At 37.0% G+C, this 17,378-nt stretch overlaps 2 protein-coding genes and 1 pseudogene across 7 annotated transcripts in view; all 3 read left to right on the plus strand.

The window, feature by feature from the left end:
• BRAF (B-Raf proto-oncogene, serine/threonine kinase) overlaps positions 1-17,378 on the plus strand; it is a 149,568-nt gene that overhangs the window by 49,855 nt on the left and 82,335 nt on the right. For all 6 annotated transcript variants that reach the window (XM_028489662.2, XM_028489664.2, XM_028489663.2 and 3 more), the window contains exon 2: positions 7,312-7,413. In XM_028489662.2, coding sequence (XP_028345463.1) covers positions 7,312-7,413 — 102 coding nt within the window. The remainder of the gene's footprint in view (positions 1-7,311; positions 7,414-17,378) is intronic.
• On the plus strand, positions 11,641-11,799 carry LOC112067253 (uncharacterized; annotated as a pseudogene).
• Positions 11,803-12,515, plus strand: LOC129392125 (60S ribosomal protein L10-like). The gene has a single exon (XM_055084790.1). The coding sequence runs from the start codon at positions 11,857-11,859 to the stop codon at positions 12,157-12,159; it is 303 nt and encodes a 100-aa protein (XP_054940765.1). The 5' UTR covers positions 11,803-11,856; the 3' UTR covers positions 12,160-12,515.

Raw genomic sequence — 17,378 nt, forward strand, 5'->3', positions numbered from 1 at the left:
GTTTTCTCAGGGTATATGCCCAGTAGTGGGATTGCTGGGTCGTATGGTAGTTCTATCTGTAGGTTTTTAAGGAACCTCCATACTGTTCTCCATAGTGGCTGTATCAATTTACATTCCCACCAGCAGTGCAAGAGTGTTCCCTTTTCTCCACACCCTCTCCAGCATTTATTGTTTCTAGAGTTTTTGATGATGGCCATTCTGACCGGTGTGAGATGATACCTCATTGTAGTTTGGATTGGCATTTCTCTAATGATTAATGATGTTGAGCATTTCTCTCATGTGTTTGTTGGCAATCTGTGTCTCTTCTTTGGAGATATGTCTATTTAGTTCTGCTGGCCATTTTTGGATTGGGTTGTCTGTTTTTTGGTATTGAGCTGCATGTGTGGCTTCTAAATTTTGGATATGAATCCTTTGTCAGTTGCTTCATTTGCAAATATTTTCTCTCGTTCTGAGGGTTGTCTTTTGGTCTTGTTTATGGTATCCTTTGCTGTGCAAAAGCTTTTAAGTTTCATTAGGTCCCATTTGTTTTTTTTTGTTTTTATTTGCATTTCTCTAGGAGATGGGTCCAAAAGGATCCTGCTGTGATTTATGCCATAGAGTGTTCTGCCTATGTTTTCCTCTAAGAGTTTGATAGTGTCTGGCCTTACATTTAGGTCTTTAACCCATTTTGAGTTTATTCTTGTGTGTGGTGTTAGGGATTGTTCTAATTTCATACTTTTACATGTAGCTGTCCAGTTTTCCCAGCACCACTTATTGAAGAGGCTGTCTTTTCTCCACTGTATATCCTTCCCTCCTTTATCAAAGATAAGGTGACCATATGTGTGTGGGTTTATCTCTGGGCTTTCTATCCTGTTCCATTGATCTATATTTCTGTTTTTGTGCCAGTACCATACTGTCTTGATTCCCGTAGCCTTGTAGTATAGTCTGAGGTCAGGGAGCCTGATTCCTCCAGCTCCATTTTTTGTTCTCAAGATTGCTTTGGCTATTCGGGGTCTTTTGTGTTTCCATACAAATTGTGAAATTTTTTGTTCTAGTTCTGTAAAAAATGCCAGTGGTAGTTTGATAGGGATTGCATTGAATCTGTAGATTGCTTTGGGTAGTAGAGTCATTTTCACAATGTTGATTCTTCCAATTCAAGAACATGGTATATCTCTCCATCTATTTGTATCATCTTTAATTTAATTTAATACTTATTTAAAAAAAAAGAAGAGCCTCTTATATCAAATGAGAATAACTATGATGTTTCCCAAAAAGGCAGGATAAATGCATAATTCTTTTCCATTAATATTTAATTTTGTCAGGATGTCACAGTTACCTAAAGTCTCCCATCAAACACTATTTTTATGGGCTAGTGAATTTTTATTTTTTTAAATGTATGCAGTCTATTATAGTTAATTGTAGTCTTTACTCTTTTTGCTGAAAACATCCCAAATTTGACCAGTAGGAGTCCCTTTAGGCTAGCTCTTGTGTTGTTTTCACATCTATCCAACACAACAAGATGTTCCAGAACTCTTCTTCCTGAATAATAGATGGACCTTAAAATGCTTTAGTGCAGGGCTTCCCTGGTGGCGCAGTGGTTGAGAGTCCGCCTACCGATGCAGGGGACACGGGTTCGTGCCCCGGTCTGGGAGGATCCCACATGCCGTGGAGCGGCTAGGCCCGTGAGCCATGGCCGCTGAGTCTGCACATCTGGAGCCTGTGCTCCGCAATGGGAGAGGCCACAACAGTGAGAGGCCCGCGTACCGCAAAATAAATAAATAAATAAATGCTTTAATGCTGGCCATTTCTCCCATTAGTTGTAGTCATTGTTTTAGTTGTTATTTTATATAGTCTATGCTTATTTTTATATACTGTCATGTTTATAGTTTCTAGGTTCCCCATTTGTATTAGTTTCCTATGGCTGCAATAGCAAATTGCCACAAACTTGGTGGGTTACAACAGTACAAATTTATTCTCTTAGCAAGTCTGAAATAGGTTTCACTAGGCCAAAACTGAGGTGTCACAAAGGCTGTGCTCTCTTTAGAGCAATTTCCTTGCCTTTTCCAGCTTCTAGCCTTGCATTCCTTGACTCATTGCCCCTTCTTCCAACTTCAAGGCCATCAGTGTAGCATCTTCAAATCTCTCTGGTAGGCCTCTTATTGCCTAATGCTCTGTAGTAAAATCTCCCTCCAGTTGCATTTTATAAGGATGTGATTACACTTAGGGCCCACCCAGATAATCCAGGATAATCTCCCTAACTCAAGATACTTAATTACATTTGCACAATTCTTTTTGTCATATAAGGTACCATTTATAGGTTCTGGGTTTCAGAATGTATACATTTGGGGGATGTTAATTAGCCTGTCATACTGTTCTCTAATATTATTCTGGGTTTAGTTTCCTTTTTCTAGGTTGTTAGCTATTTTCTTTTAGCACCTTGAAGTCAATTGGCTTCTTTTACTGTTCTTAGGAGTATGACATCAGTTTGATTTATCTTTCTTTTCTTTCTGGTTGACTTTAAGAACTTTTATGCATTTTCACGTCAACCTGGATGGTTGTGGATTTAGTTTTATCTGTCATGGCCAGGACTCATTTTGCTACTCTTGAGTATTTTTGATTTCCAACTGTTTTGGAAAATTATAGCCATCTTCTTTTCAAATATCTCTCCCATTTTCTGTTTACCTCTGCATTTATTAATTCTGTTCTTTATGTCTTTTATGTTTTCCTTTCATTTTTCTCTGCCTTTTGGCTAATTTTCTCAATCATCTTCTAGTTCTTTAATTCTCTTTTCAACTCTAATCTATTTACTTACACTGAGATTTTTTTAAATGACTATATGATTCAAAATTCAGTCTTTGTAGTTTTTTCATGCTTCCTTTTTATATGTATGTGTTGTCTTTAAGCTTTGAGATCTTCCAGAGTTATTTCAGTAGGAACTTCCTCTTATGTTTTGGTCCACAGTTTATTAGCTTTGATTTTTTTGGTCAAGCTTGATTATATCTGTATTATTTTAGAGGAATTACTCAGAATTTTTTCTGGTGAAAGACAGGTGTGCTAGTTTTCTTGCTTTCAGTACCATGATTCTTTTAACAATTTTCTTGGAATTTTAGAATAAAGTCTCTTCTTTATTATTATTATTTATTATCTTTGGTAATAATCATTTGTTTTTTGGCATCTATTAGACTAGTCCTGTAATTTTCTCCTTTGACCTAAAGTATTATGTTACTGGATGCCTAATAAATGACTATCCCCACATAAAAAAATACATATATAGTACTGAATTATGTTTTAAGAGTTTGTCTTTCCTCACAGGTTGGATTATTTTGTGGCTTTATTTTTTTGTCTTATCTTTGTCAAGGTTTGACATCTCGATTTTGCTAGCTTCATAAAATGAATTTGGAAGATTTTCTTTTTTACGTATACTATCACCTATTAATAATTGATAGTATATTTCCTTAAAGGTTTGATAGAAACCAATAATTTGGATCTGATACCTTCTTATTGGGAGGAGGGGAGTCCGTGGCTGTAGTTTTTTCTGCCTTTGCTACCCTTCAATTCCTCCCATAGCAGTTTGTCTGCATTATATTTTAGCTTGGATTTTTTAAAAAAATTCAGTCCTTTTTTGGAGAGTGAATTTTGCCATTTTTAAAGTTGCTAGAAATGATAAGTTGTTTACTAGTATTGCCTGGTTTTAATTGCTGTGTTCTACTGAAGAGATCAAAAAAGGATAGGAAATCTTCTAGTACCTTTCTTGAAGTTTTTTGTTTTTAATTCTTTCATTTCCCTTTTAGGATTGTTGTAACAGTTTTTCTTGTTTTTCCAAGAAGACATTTTAAGGCCAAAGCTCTATGTCTACTGTTAACTTTACAGTATCTTATTCTACTTTTTAATATATCGTCAAAGTATAAATATCATCAAAGGTTTTTTTCTTACTCTTTGGGGAAAATCTGAATTTCCTCTCCCAGACTCATCTTTTCTAATTACAACTAGGGTTCATAGTGATTTTTCTTCATTCTTCGGAAGTAAAGTTGCTTTTGTTTGGAAGTTAAGAGACCTGCCTTTCAGGCATTTGTGGTCAGGCCCTGCATTTTCTACCTCCAGCAAGAAAATTTAATTCTAATCAGTTCTAATCAGCTCAGTCTCCTCATTTCCCCCATGCTCTTTGCCCTCTCTAATTTTTTTTCTTTTCCCTTTCTCCCATTCTTTGGGGGAATGGTTCTTTACCCTAACTGCACATGAGTTTTATCTGTGGAGCTTTAAAAAAAAGAATGTACTTAATTTCCTGGACTGGAAAGAATCGCTGAACTAGGATTAATTTTTCTCTCTTATCCTATTCTGAAGACAGCTTAAATCTTAGCTCCAGCACTAATTGAATACGTGTTATGACAAAGATACACCAAGATAAGTGATGGGGGAATAAAAGATGAATAAAACATGTTTCTGATCTCAAAGTAGCTAATAGACATGAAAAACATAAGCAATTTTAGGATATCAAATTTTGACTATAAAGCAGTTCTGCCTGGGTGGTCAATGAACTCATCATAGAGGGAGTTTGTCATTTTTTGAGATGAAGAGACTGTAAGAAAAACAAGTTTTGAAGGGGCTCTGGGGGACAGATCAAAAGTTAACTTTTGAACATGTTAAGTTTGAGATGCTTATTAGTTATCTTAGTAGAGATATTCAGTAAGCAGCTGGACAGAAAGTCTGGAGTTGAGAGGATAGAGCTGGGTTTAAAAATTTGGGTTTCATCAATTCATATTTGGCATATAAAGCCTCAAGATTAGGTAGGATCACTTGGGGAGTAAGTATAGCTAGAGAAAAGAAGATATCTAATGCTTGTTGGGGATATGAGAAATTAGTGAAGGAGTCATAAAGGAAAATATTGTAATATCTGACTGTAGAAAAAATTAGAAACTTCTGTCATTTCTTCTCAAACTTTAATAAGGATCACTTTGTTAAAGTTCGGTAGGTCTGAAATTGGGCCTGAGATTCTGCTACTCTAACAAACTTCCAGAAGATTGTGCTGCTGGTAGTCTATGGACCGTGCTTTGAGTAGCAAAGCTTTCTATGACTACAGAGACATAAAGTAAAAAGAAGGAAAGACTGCAACGTTTGTAGGAGAATAAGGATTAATACCCAGAATATCCAGAATAAAGGGTATCTATAAATGAACAAGAAAAAAATAGATGGGGAGGAAGAATACAGATAAGGAATTTTCCATAAAGAAATTAAAATGGTCAATAAACATGAAAAATGCTCAACTTTCTAGGAAATACAAATTGAAACAACAAGATCATCTTTCCCCTTAAGATCAGGAAAAGTTTAAAAGTGTGAAAATATCCAATGTTGGTGGGATTGTGGGGAAAAGGGTGGACTGATACCCTAGTAGGAGGGTATCTTGGTACCTTTTTCCTTTTGGAAGACCATTTGGCATATTAACTTTTTAAATGTGCATGTCCTTCAATCCAGGAATCCTTTGCCTTAGTATCTAAAAGGAAAACTTGTACCTTTGCCCAGAAAGGCATTTCAGAGCTATTCACTGAATTGTTTGAAGTTGAGAAAAATGCAATAATCTAAATGTCCTCTAGTAAGGAATTATTAAATAAACCAAGGGTCCTGAAACCCTTTGCTCACTTATTCTCCCTTGTACACTTTAAAATTGTCTCACATTTTTGGGACTTCCCTGGTGGCTCAGTGGTTAAGAATCTGCCTGCCAATGCAGGGGACATGGGTTCGAGCCCTGGTCCGGGAAGATCCCACATACTGTGGAGCAACTAAGCCGGCGCACCACAACTGCTGAGCCTGTGCTCTAGAGCCCACGAGGCACAACTACTAAGTCCATGTGCCACAACTACTGAAGCCCACGCACCAGAGCCCGTGCTCTGCAACAAGAGAAGCCACCGCAATGAGAAGTCCGTGCACCGCAATGGAGAGTAGGCCCCGCTCACCACAACTAGAGAAAGCCTGCGCACAGCAACAAAGACCCAATGCAGCCAAAAAATAAATAAATGAATGAATAAAATTTTTTTAGAAAATTGTCTCACGTTTTTTCATTATAACTTAAATAGTTTAAAAGACCATGATTTCTAGTATATGTTAAATACAATTTGGTTACACCTTAAAATTGCAGATTCAAATCGTTCAGTTTATGGAGATTGTCTATCATATACCGTATGGTAGTTTGCAAAGCAGATTCTCACACCACTCAGTTAAATTGAACTCATTTTTCATTAAGGAAAAAAAAATCTGACTTATTTATCTTAAAATAAACATGTAATATGTGCCTGTATTATGACTTCTGAATTCTAGACTTTGAATTCTCAGCTGGCTGAGACTTCTGAATTCTCAGCTGGCTGGCTGGTTAAATGGATGAGGCTTGGAGCCTTCCCAAGAATGTGTTTCATTAATAAAATAAGGTCTTGCTCTTAATTTCCCCCCCTTTTTCTTCAAGGGATTTTCCTTCTTCTTTTGTTTGTTATGTGCTTTGAAGTTTATACAGCTCAGAACATTGCACCTTAGTAGGATTTGAGACGGATACTTTGCCTTTCTTTTACAAAGTGGAGAATTACAAAGTGGTAATTTTAAAAGGAGAGGAAGAAAGGAGAACTAGTTCTAAAGCAGATCAATTAGGAAGAGTACAGATAGACACTGAGGATCTGGAAATTGATTCTCCTAAAATCATCCATGTCGACCTAACCTTAGGTTACCATTGAAGTTTGAAGACCGTTGAAATAAGCAGTGTCATAACAATATTTTGAAATGAATGTTATCTATCTATACTTAATTCAGCCCTTTAAAAGGATGCTTATACAACCCTTTAAACGGAGTAAAATACATGTGTATTGACATGGAAAGAATTCTGAGGCATGTTGTTTGGTGAAAAAAGCAAGTGTTAAAAATATTTTAATATGTAATATTTATATTATATATAGCTGTATATTTTATATATGTATATATTTATGTTTTTTACTTGAGTGAAAAGGAGACATGGAAGAATGTATATCAAACTGTAAACAGCATTTACCTTTTTGGCAGGGGGCCCAGCAATGTGGGGAAAGTGAAAAGAGATTTTCATTGCTTGTTCCTGAATACTCATGTATTACTTAAATCTATTATAGTTGAGAATATATTGCGTTACTACTGTAGGAAAAAATTTAAAGAAGTTTAATAATAAAAGGGAAAAAGCACTATACTAAATGATCTCTAAGGTCTCTAAGCTTTAAATTTCAAGGAACAGTGGCAGTTACTGCAATATTTTAATAGAAATGTTAAAATATTTCTAATTCATATTCTAAATGATTTGTATTCAAATTCTTTCAAAATATTTTTTAGGTGTGGAATATCAAACAAATGATTAAATTGACACAGGAGCATATAGAGGCCCTACTGGACAAATTTGGTGGGGAGCATAATCCACCATCAATATATCTGGAGGTAAGCTTTTGAGTATCATATATGTAGTAATTTTGAAAAGAAGAAAATGAACTTATAAAAAAACATTTGTACTGGTAATATTGGTTATTTTAGGGAGTGGAATTAGAAGTAGATATGGGAAGAGAGAATTAGCTTTGTCTTTATTGTACTTTTTAATCTTGTTTCACTTGTTACAATAAATATGTAGTATTTTCTAATTTGGAAAATATCAAAACTAAAGGAGAAGTTGTATATAAGCTTTTTTTTTTTTTGCGGTACGCGGGCCTCTCACTGTTGTGGCATCTCCCGTTGCGGAGCGCAGGCTCCGGATGCACAGGCTCAGCGGCCGTGGCTCACGGGCCCAGCCGCTCCGCGGCATGTGGGATCTTCCCAGACCAGGGCACGAACCTGTGTCCCCTGCATCGGCAGGCGGACTCTCAACCACTGCGCCACCAGGGAAGCCCCATCACCCTGGTTTAAAAAAAACAAAAACTTAGTGAAAAAAGAGAGAGAGTAAAGAGTCTTTTCTGGAGGTCAGCAAACTAGTTACCCTATTAGAAAATGGGGAGAATTTTGTGAAATATCTTTGTCCCAGAACACATCCCCACAAAATAGGTTTTTGCTTCCTATGGATAAAGTCTACAGTATTTAAATAGCTCAAAATTGCTTAGCCTTACTGTTTGATAGTGCCTTCAGGCTTTTGTATCAAGCCTTTAACATAATTGTAAATTTATTTATTAGTCATTGTTCTTAATCCTATGAGGTAGTAGTTACTGTTATAATCACAGATAGGCTTTCTTGGCATTAGTTTCCTATGTAAGTCACTCAGGTTCCACAGCTAGGAAGCTGTTATGGAATGTAGGCAGTCAGGCTCCACAGCCCGCGCTGCTTACCACCACACTGTACTGGCTGTCTCTGTAAAAGCCGGCTCCGGCTGTAATCACTAGTCATACTGGGAGATAACCCTAAATTACCAGGTTACCATTTGCCTTCAAATGCCAGAGATTTTTAGGCATGGATTGACAGACTCCTAAACGAAAATTCTAATTTAGTAATCTCATTACTTTTAAAGGGTAAGTTAAATCTTCAGTACTTCAAGAGAGAGTCAGCTTACATTTCTAAAATAAACTTGGGAGTTTGGAAATAACTGCTAATAAACTGTTCTCTTCTTCATGTGGCTTATCACAGAGCACACTGCCAGTTAGTATCGGTGCTAGGACTAGAATTCATACCTCTGAATATATTTAGTGTACTTTCTAATATCCCATGCTGTCTGTTTTACTTGTATGTGTGAGGAGAACAAGCAAAGGAGTCATAAGGAGGCAAATAGTCCTGGTGAAAATAGTAATTCTTTGTTAATCAGAATTAGACAACTTAACCAGCAGTTTTTCTGCCAACCATTTTGTGTCAGGAAACTTTCCCCATCCTCAGATGTAATCCATTTGCATCGATCACCGTGTCTCACTGTTGCAGGGATTTATTACCCCTCCACACACATACGCTTCAGGCTTTTTACTATTTGAATTACATCTAACGAGGATGGTATACAGCAGACTATACCTCATAGGTTATATCATTAGCATGTAGATTCTTACTCTCAGGGACTAACATTACACAATTTCTCTGTAGAAGGCAGTATAATATAGTGGTTAAGATGAACCATGGAGTCACACAGACCGTGTGTTTAAATTCTGGCTCTGCCTTAATTTATGCAAACAGGTTACCTAACCTCCTTATACCTCACCTCATTGGTAAAATGGGACTATATCACACACATGGTAATTTAAAGATTAAATTGAGTTTATAAGTATAAAGTAGCATAGTTCCTAACACATATTAAGTGCTCCGTAAATCTTTGATTCATTTGTTCAACAGATAATTTTTGAGCGCCTGCTAATATTTGTACTTGTCTAAGCTCGGGGGATATAACAAAAAACAACCCCCCCCCACCCCCAACCAAATCTCTGCCCTCAGATAGCTTGTATGTTAATCAGTGGAGTGGGTTACAGAAAATAAACATAGAAATAATAAAACATTGAACTTAACACCATTTGATATACTGTGAAGAGGAGCCTGGCTGCAGATGACAGTATTCTTCCCTGAGGAAAGTTGACCAGGCCCAGGGAAAAGACTTGTGGGTATTGCTATTTGAAGGCCCTTAAGTGGGTAATCTACTGATTACCCACTGAGACCCACCATTCTCCTTTCTGTCTCTGTGAATTTTACTACTCTAGAATGTCACGTAAGTGGAATTCTAACATATTTCCTGTAACTGGCTGATTTCATTTAGCATAATGTCTTCAAGCTTCATCCATGTTGAAGGATGTGTCAAAATTTTCTTCCTATTTAAGGCTGAATAATATTCCATTGTATGTATATATCACATTTTATTTATCCATTTATCTATCAATGGCTACCTTCAGTGGTTGGTTGTTTCCACCTTTTGGTTACTGTAAATAATGCTGATTTTACTTCTTTTGGGGGTGTATACGCAGAAGTGGAATTACTGAATCATAAGAGAATTCTATATTTAATTTTTTAAGGAATTGCCATTCTCTTTTCCATAAGCAGCTACATTTTGCATTCCCACTAACAATCCTTTATATCCTTGCCAAGACTTATTTTCTGTGTGTGTGTGTGTGTGTGTGTGTGTGTGTGTGTGTGTGTGTGTGTGTGTGTTTAATAATAGGCATCCTAATGAGTGTGAAGTGGTATCTCATTGTGGAAATGCAAATCTCCAACTTTGTTCTTCTTTTTCAAAATTGTTTTGGCTATTTGGGATCCCTTGAATTTCCTCATGAATTTCAGGATGGATTTTTCTATTTCTCCAAACACATTGCCATTTTGGTAGGGCTTGCATTGAATCTGTAGATTGCTTTGGGTAGTATTGACATCAAGAGTCCTTAACTCTTAAATATGAATTGACAGTTAAGAATAACCAGATAGGGACTTCCCTGGTGGCACAGTGGTTAAGAATCCACCTGCCAGTGCAGGGGACATGGGTTCGAGCCCTGATCCAGGAAGATCCCACATGCCACGGAGCAACTAAGCCTGTGTGCCACAAGAACTGAGCCTGCGCTCTAGAGCCTGCGAGCCACAACTACTGAGCCTGCATGCCTAGAGCCCATGCTCTGCAATAAGACAAGCCACCTCAGTGAGAAGCCCGCACACCACAACCAAGAGTAGCCCCCGCTCGCCGCAACTAGAGAAAGCCAGCACACAGCAAGAAGACCCAGCACAGCCAAAAATAAATAAATAAATAAATAAATAAATAAATTTTTAAAAGATTAATAAATAAATAACCAGATATTTAAAGAAAGCTATTAACAGGAAAGATAATGGCAGAAATGGTCAAAAGGAACTCAGAAACAGTGCAGAGAACAGAAGAAAATTTGAAAATAACTATAATTAACATCAAAAATAAGATAAAATATAGTAATCTGTTCTTGTTTCATGGTTGTACTAACTAAGCAAAAGTAACAATAAGAAAGAGCTCTGGGAAACTAAAATAGTAAATTAAAATGGCATAACAGAAAATTTAAATACGTGTGTGTGTATCTGCACGTGCATATAAACAGACAAACAAACAAATGCTATAAAGTTAAGGACATCTTCCAGAAAGTAGAAAGAAACAAAGATGGAAAATATTAAAGGAAAGATCAGAAAAATTAGAGAATATGTCTAGGAGATCTATAAAAATTACAAATGTTTTTAATCTGCAAAAAAACAAATAACAATTTGTCCAAACATGTAGGGGTTTTAATTTCCGCTCCCATAACAAGAAACATGAAGGTAAATTATTCAAAGATTGTTCTACGGCTCAAGGTTGTCAGACAGTGGGGTAGATTGCTGTAGTCCTTTTGGTTTTTCTGTCATAACTGCAGCACATCTGAGAATCGTACTCTAACACAACACGTCGAATCAGGAAGAAGGGATCACAGATGTTCTCTGGTGTACTGAGCCCTTTCAAGGAGGAATACCTTCCCCCCCAAATCCTTTACAAGTCTCTGCATTTCACCAACCAGAATGGGGTTACATACACCCCTAGACTAGTGACTCTGCTTACATTTCCTGAAATAAGAGGCTAAAATGTAAAATTTTCCCAGTGTTCACAGTTTGGCTTCAGATTAGTTTGTGCGCTGGCAGGTAGAAGTTGTGCTATAGCATTTCAAAAGAAACCCCTTTGGTGTTTTCATAGAAAGATAAGTCTTAACCTATCTCTCCATTTCTTCCTTTTAGCAGAACAGAATGAAGTCATTTATATCACCATCAGAAATCCTTGTGGCTTTCTTTTTTCTATGTACTATTTAAAAATGAGCTTTTCAGTGGCTGCAAACAGCAGCCTCCTCGGTAGTGTATGCAGCCTGTTGCCTGTATGGGTTGCCCTAAGGGACCTTGGAGACAGCCCTTTCCAGCGGACATTAATGACTGGCATGCTGTCCCCGATCTAGGCTCCAGACAGGTATGCGCGGTGCCTTTGGAAAGCCCCAGGGCACAGTGGCCAGGGTCCACATTGGCCAGGTCATAATGTCCATCCGCACCAAGCTGCAGAACAAGGAGCATGTGATTGAGGCCCTCCGCAGGGCCAAGTTCAAGTTCCCTGGCCACCAGAAGATCCACATTTCCAAGAAGTGGGGATTTACTAAGTTTAATGCAGATGAATTTGAAAACATGGTGGCAGGAAAGCGGCTCATCCCAGATGGCTGTGGGGTCAAGTACATCCCTAATCGTGGTCCCCTGGACAAATGGCAGGCCCTGCACTCGTGAGAGCCTTGGCACTGCCCCTTCCCTACTCATGCCCACCAATAAACTCTACTTTCTTGTCTCTGTAAAAAAATAAAAATTAAAAAATTAAAAAAATAAAAAATAAAAATGAGCTTTTAAGTTCTAGATTATCTCCAACTGGCATATGAATAATAATTAACATTCTGTTGATTCCCTTGATGATAACTGCAGTGAAATGTACTATTGTACTCTAAAGAATTTCAGGTTTGTCTTTTCAGTCTTTTGTTCCAGTCTTTTCTGTTTACCATCATACAGAGGAAGAAAAGATGAGTTTCCCCTAAAAGTCATTTCCCAGAATTTCTTATTTTTCCTCCCAATTCTTCTGTATTTACTCATCCAACAAATTATTTGAATGCCTTCTGTGTGTAAGATATAATGCTAGATGCTTTTCTAGTAGTAGATTCTTCTTTCTAGACCTGATATATTGGATTCCAGAGGTGAAGGGATAAAGTTTCTGGAATAACCCTACATATCTAGTGTTAACACACTGAATCCAAGCTATCACCGAATTTATATGTATGCTGGAGTCCCCTGCAGACAGACAGATGATGACAATAAAGCTCCTAACATTTATTGAGTGCTTGCTGTGCCAGGAACTGTTCTAAGCATACAGTCATTTAATCCTCAACCTGCCCTGTGAGTTATATTTAATATTCTCATTTCCATTTTATAGATGAAGAAGCTCAGGCACAGAGGGTTTTAATAATAACATGACAAGGGTTACACAACTAGTAATGGGGTAGCCAAAGTTTGAAGCCAGACATTCTGAATTCAGAACCTGTGTTCTTTTTCTTTTTTTATGAGTCTTCTATAACTGCTTACATTTTCCACACGTGTATGTCTTCTTTTTTTTTTTCCTTTTTTATCAGAGCCTGTGCTCTTAATTGCTATATCATTATTATGATGCTGACAGCCTTTCTGATCTGTAGAACCCAGGATAATGCAGAGACATTTATCAAAACAAATACTGCAATGAAAATAATACTGGGACTCCCATGATGGTCCAGTGGTTAAGATTCTGTGCTTCTAGTACAGGGGGCACAGGTTCAATCCCCGGTCAGGGAAGTTCTACATACCACTCACTGTGCCCCCCCGCCCCGCCCCAAAAAATCTGCAGAGAAAATAATAGTGGAAGCTAGGTGCTTCCTTTGGAATGCAGAACAGTTCATTAATTATCACTCGTGGGCAGTTTGAAAGATTTCATTGTATCTTGTAAGATTAAGTTCAAAAGAATAAATATAATGAACTCTAATGATAAAAATTTTTTCTTCCACTGACTTTTCCCATTATGTTTTAATTAAGTACGTCCTTAATTTTCTTCCCATTTTTATTTTTTTTATTATTTTTTTAAAGTCTTTATTGAATTTGTTACAATATTGTTTCTGTTGTTTATGTTTTGGTTTTTTGGCCATGAAGCATGTGGGATCTTAGCTCCCCGACCAGGGATTGAACCCAAACCCCCTGCATTGGGAGGTGAAGTCTTAACCACTGGACTGCCAGGGAAGTCCCCATCTTCCCATTTTTAATTGGGAAATAATTCATATACCATAAGATTCACTTTTTTAAAGTGTACAATTGCGTAGTTTATAGTATATGCACAGAATTGTACAGTCATCACCACCATCTAATTCCAAAACATTTTCATCACCTCAAAAAGAAACCCTTTACCCATTGGCAGTCGTTCTCTCCAGCCCCTGGTAACCACTGATCTACTTTCTAAATCTATGGATTTGCCTATTTGGACATTTCATGTAAATGGAATCATACACAATGTGGCCTTTTGTGACAGGCTGCTTTCACCTTAGCAGAATGTTTTCACAATTCAACCATGTTGTAGCATGTAGCATTCATTGTAGCATTTATTCCTTTTTATGGCTAATATTCTATCATGTGGATATGTCACATTTTGTTTATCCATTAATCAACTGATGGACGTTTAGGTTGTTTCCACTTTTGGGCTATCATGAATAAAGCTGCTATGAACATTCATGTATAAGTTTTTGTGGTAGGCATATGTTTTCAGTTCTTTTAGTTATGTACCTAGGGATGGAATTGCTGTGTCCTTTGGTAACTCTGTGTTTTAACTTTTTGAGGAACTACCAGACTGTTTTCCAAAGTGGCTGCACCATTTTACATTCCCACAAGCAATGTGTGAGGGTTCCAGTTCCTATACATCATCACCAACACTTGTTATTTTCCATTTATTATTGTTATTGCCATCCTAGTAGGTGTGAATTGGCATCTCATTGTGGTATTTTGATGTGTAATTCTTTGGTGACTAATGATATTAAGCATCTTTTTCATGTGCTTATTAGCCATTTGTATATCTTCTTGGGAAAAATGTCTATTCAAATCCTTTGCCCATTTAAAAAACTGGGTTGCCTTTTTATTACTGAGTTGTAAGAGTTCTTTATATATTCTTGGTAGGAAATCCTTATCAGGTATGATTTGCAAATATTTTCTCCCATTCTGTGGGATGTCTTTTTTTTCACTCTTTTGATAGTGTCTTTTGAAGCACAAAAGCTTTAATTTTGATGAAGTCGAGTTTATCTACTTTTTCTTTGGTTGCTGTGTTTTGGTGTGTCATCTAAGAAACCATTGCCTAATCCAGGGTCATGATGATTTACTTCTGTGTTTTCTTCTAAGAAAACACTTTGAGTTAATTTTGAAATATGATGTTAGGTAGTAGTCCAACTTCCTTCTTCTGCATGCAGATATTCAGTTGTACCAGTAATATTGTCAAAAACCAGTTAACCATAAATGTAAGGCTTTTTTTCTGGACTCTCAATCTATTGTGTTTTTTTATATGTGTATCAATATCATATGTTTTGATTACTGTAGCTTTATAGTAACTTTTGAAATCAGGAAATGTAAATCTCCAAACTCTGTTCTTTTTCAAGATTGTTTTGCTTATTCCAAGTACTTTGTACTTCTATGTGAATTTTAAGATCAGCTTGTCCATTTCTGCAAAAACAAGCCAGCTGGGATTTTGATAAGGATTGCACTGAATCTGTAGATCAATTTGATGAGTATTTTCATCTTAATAATATCGTGTTCTTACATTCTTTTTTAAGTTCCAAAATAAATGAACTATACTTCAATTTGAAAAAAGAATCCATTAAATGAATGAATGAATAAATAACATGAGCTGTGCCCTCAACTACCTTATAGTTTAGTAGAGTCATGTTGAGAACTCAGCGAAGTAATACAGTAATAACGATAAGAACTAGTACTACTTATTACTACTAATAAAAGTATTTATTGGGTTTTTGCTGTAATAACTTCCTTTGCTAGTATTATTTCACTTAATGCTCACAAAGATTTTTCACAAATGATTTTTTTAAAAGCCATATAAAGAAGAGTGTGGTAATACTCCAAAGGAGGTGAAAAGAAAATACCAATTTTGGATTTTTATCAAGCAGACCTTTGACTTAAACTTTGAAAAATAAGTAGGATTTTGATGAGAAGGAATGGGGTTTGGAAAAGCTGCCTCCTGAAGAAATATCTGGTTTCTGCAGCTTCTTGAAGCACCAAAGGAGTTTTGTTGATGGTGGTAATGGTGCTTGAGGTGTATGTTTATGTGGGAGGACTTGCTCAAGTTTGCAGGGTAAGAAAACAGAGAAAAAGGGAAAGTTGGAAGATATGAGAGAAAATGGAGATCATGATGAACCAAGGCCTCCACAGAAGAGGCTCTAAACATCCAGTGTGAATACTAAATTGAGAGCAAAAGAAGGATGGGGAAAGATGGGGAGAATTGATTGGACAAAGAAAGAAAAGGAAGCTTTTATTTGATGGCTTTGATCTTCAGAGTAAATTTGAAGGTAATGCTATTTTCTTGAGTGAATTGAAGGTTGGGGGATGAAGTTAGGATCCAGAGAAGCATAGGAAAGGTGGGAGTAAGTATTGTGAGAAATGTAATATGATTTAAAAATAAGTACAGGGGCTTCCCTGGTGGCACAGTGGTTGGGAATCTGCCTGCCAATGCAGTGGACACGGGTTCGAGCCCTGGTCTGGAAAGATCCCACATGCCGCGGAGCAACTAAGCCCGTGCGCCACAACTACTGAGCCTGCGCTCTAGAGCCTGGGAGCCACAACTACTGAGCCCGTGTGCTACAACTACTGAAGCCCGCGCACCTAGAGCCTGTGCTCCACAACAAGAGAAGCCACCGCAATGAGAAGCCCGCGTGCTGCAGTGAAGAGTAGCCCCTGCTCACCACAACTAGAGAAAGCCCACGCATAGCAACAAAGACCCAACGCAGCCAAAAATAAATAAATAAATTTTTTAAAAAATGAAATAAATAAGTACAAATTTTCATATAGTAGTGTGAAAGACTAATTTCCATGAATTGATAATGGAACCAGTTGGCCTTGTTTTATTATTTTCTTCATTAATGTGTGGTAACCTGAGAGAAAGAATGGAGTAATTGAAAGATAAAATTTACCCAAAGTTGGTATTTGGCAAGCAAGTTGGTAAAAGCATAAGAATTAACCAGACAATCTAAGATGTTACCATTGGCATTGTTGAAATGGTGAGCAAAGAAATCTGAAAAACATTAAGGGATTAATGTTGACAATGAACAGATTAGTGTGGTAGTGAGGATGAAATTTAAGACAGTGGGATAAGTGTGTGTGCATAGGGGAATGGGAGGTTCCCAGTTGAGATCTTGTCATCATTTGGAACTCTTTGGTAAAGAACTGTTTGTATCTCTGGATCCTGAAGGTAGAGTAGAAACAAATGCCTTTATAGATACGAGGTTTAGAGAACTTCAAGGCAGGAGTGTTGTAAGAGTAATCAGCATCCACACGGAATGCAGCAAGGATAATGGGGTGAAATGAGTCAAACCAGGTACAAAACAAGGTAGGCAAGTACCTTGGTAGATTGAAGCTATGAGGATGGAGAGAGGTGGAATAAGTAAATGTTTTGTACTTAAGGAAGAGTTTTTGATAAATGCAGTGAAGTAATAGATTGTAATCCACAGTGGAGGGAACAATATATTTTCAAAACTTAAGGCTAATATATTGATAAAGAAATAACCTTCAGAAAACTTGTTTACATTTATTACTTTTCCTAAGCCTAACTTTGTGTAGTAAATGTACTTGCCCAGGTGACAGTAAATAAGAATATTTGATCTACGCAAGGAGGAATTTTTGTCTCCCAGGCTGCATGTACATAATCTTCAACGTGTAGGAATTGTGTTAGT

This window comes from Physeter macrocephalus, chromosome 5 (genome assembly GCF_002837175.3).
Source record: "Physeter macrocephalus isolate SW-GA chromosome 5, ASM283717v5, whole genome shotgun sequence".
Taxonomy (NCBI): Eukaryota; Metazoa; Chordata; class Mammalia; order Artiodactyla; family Physeteridae; genus Physeter; species Physeter macrocephalus.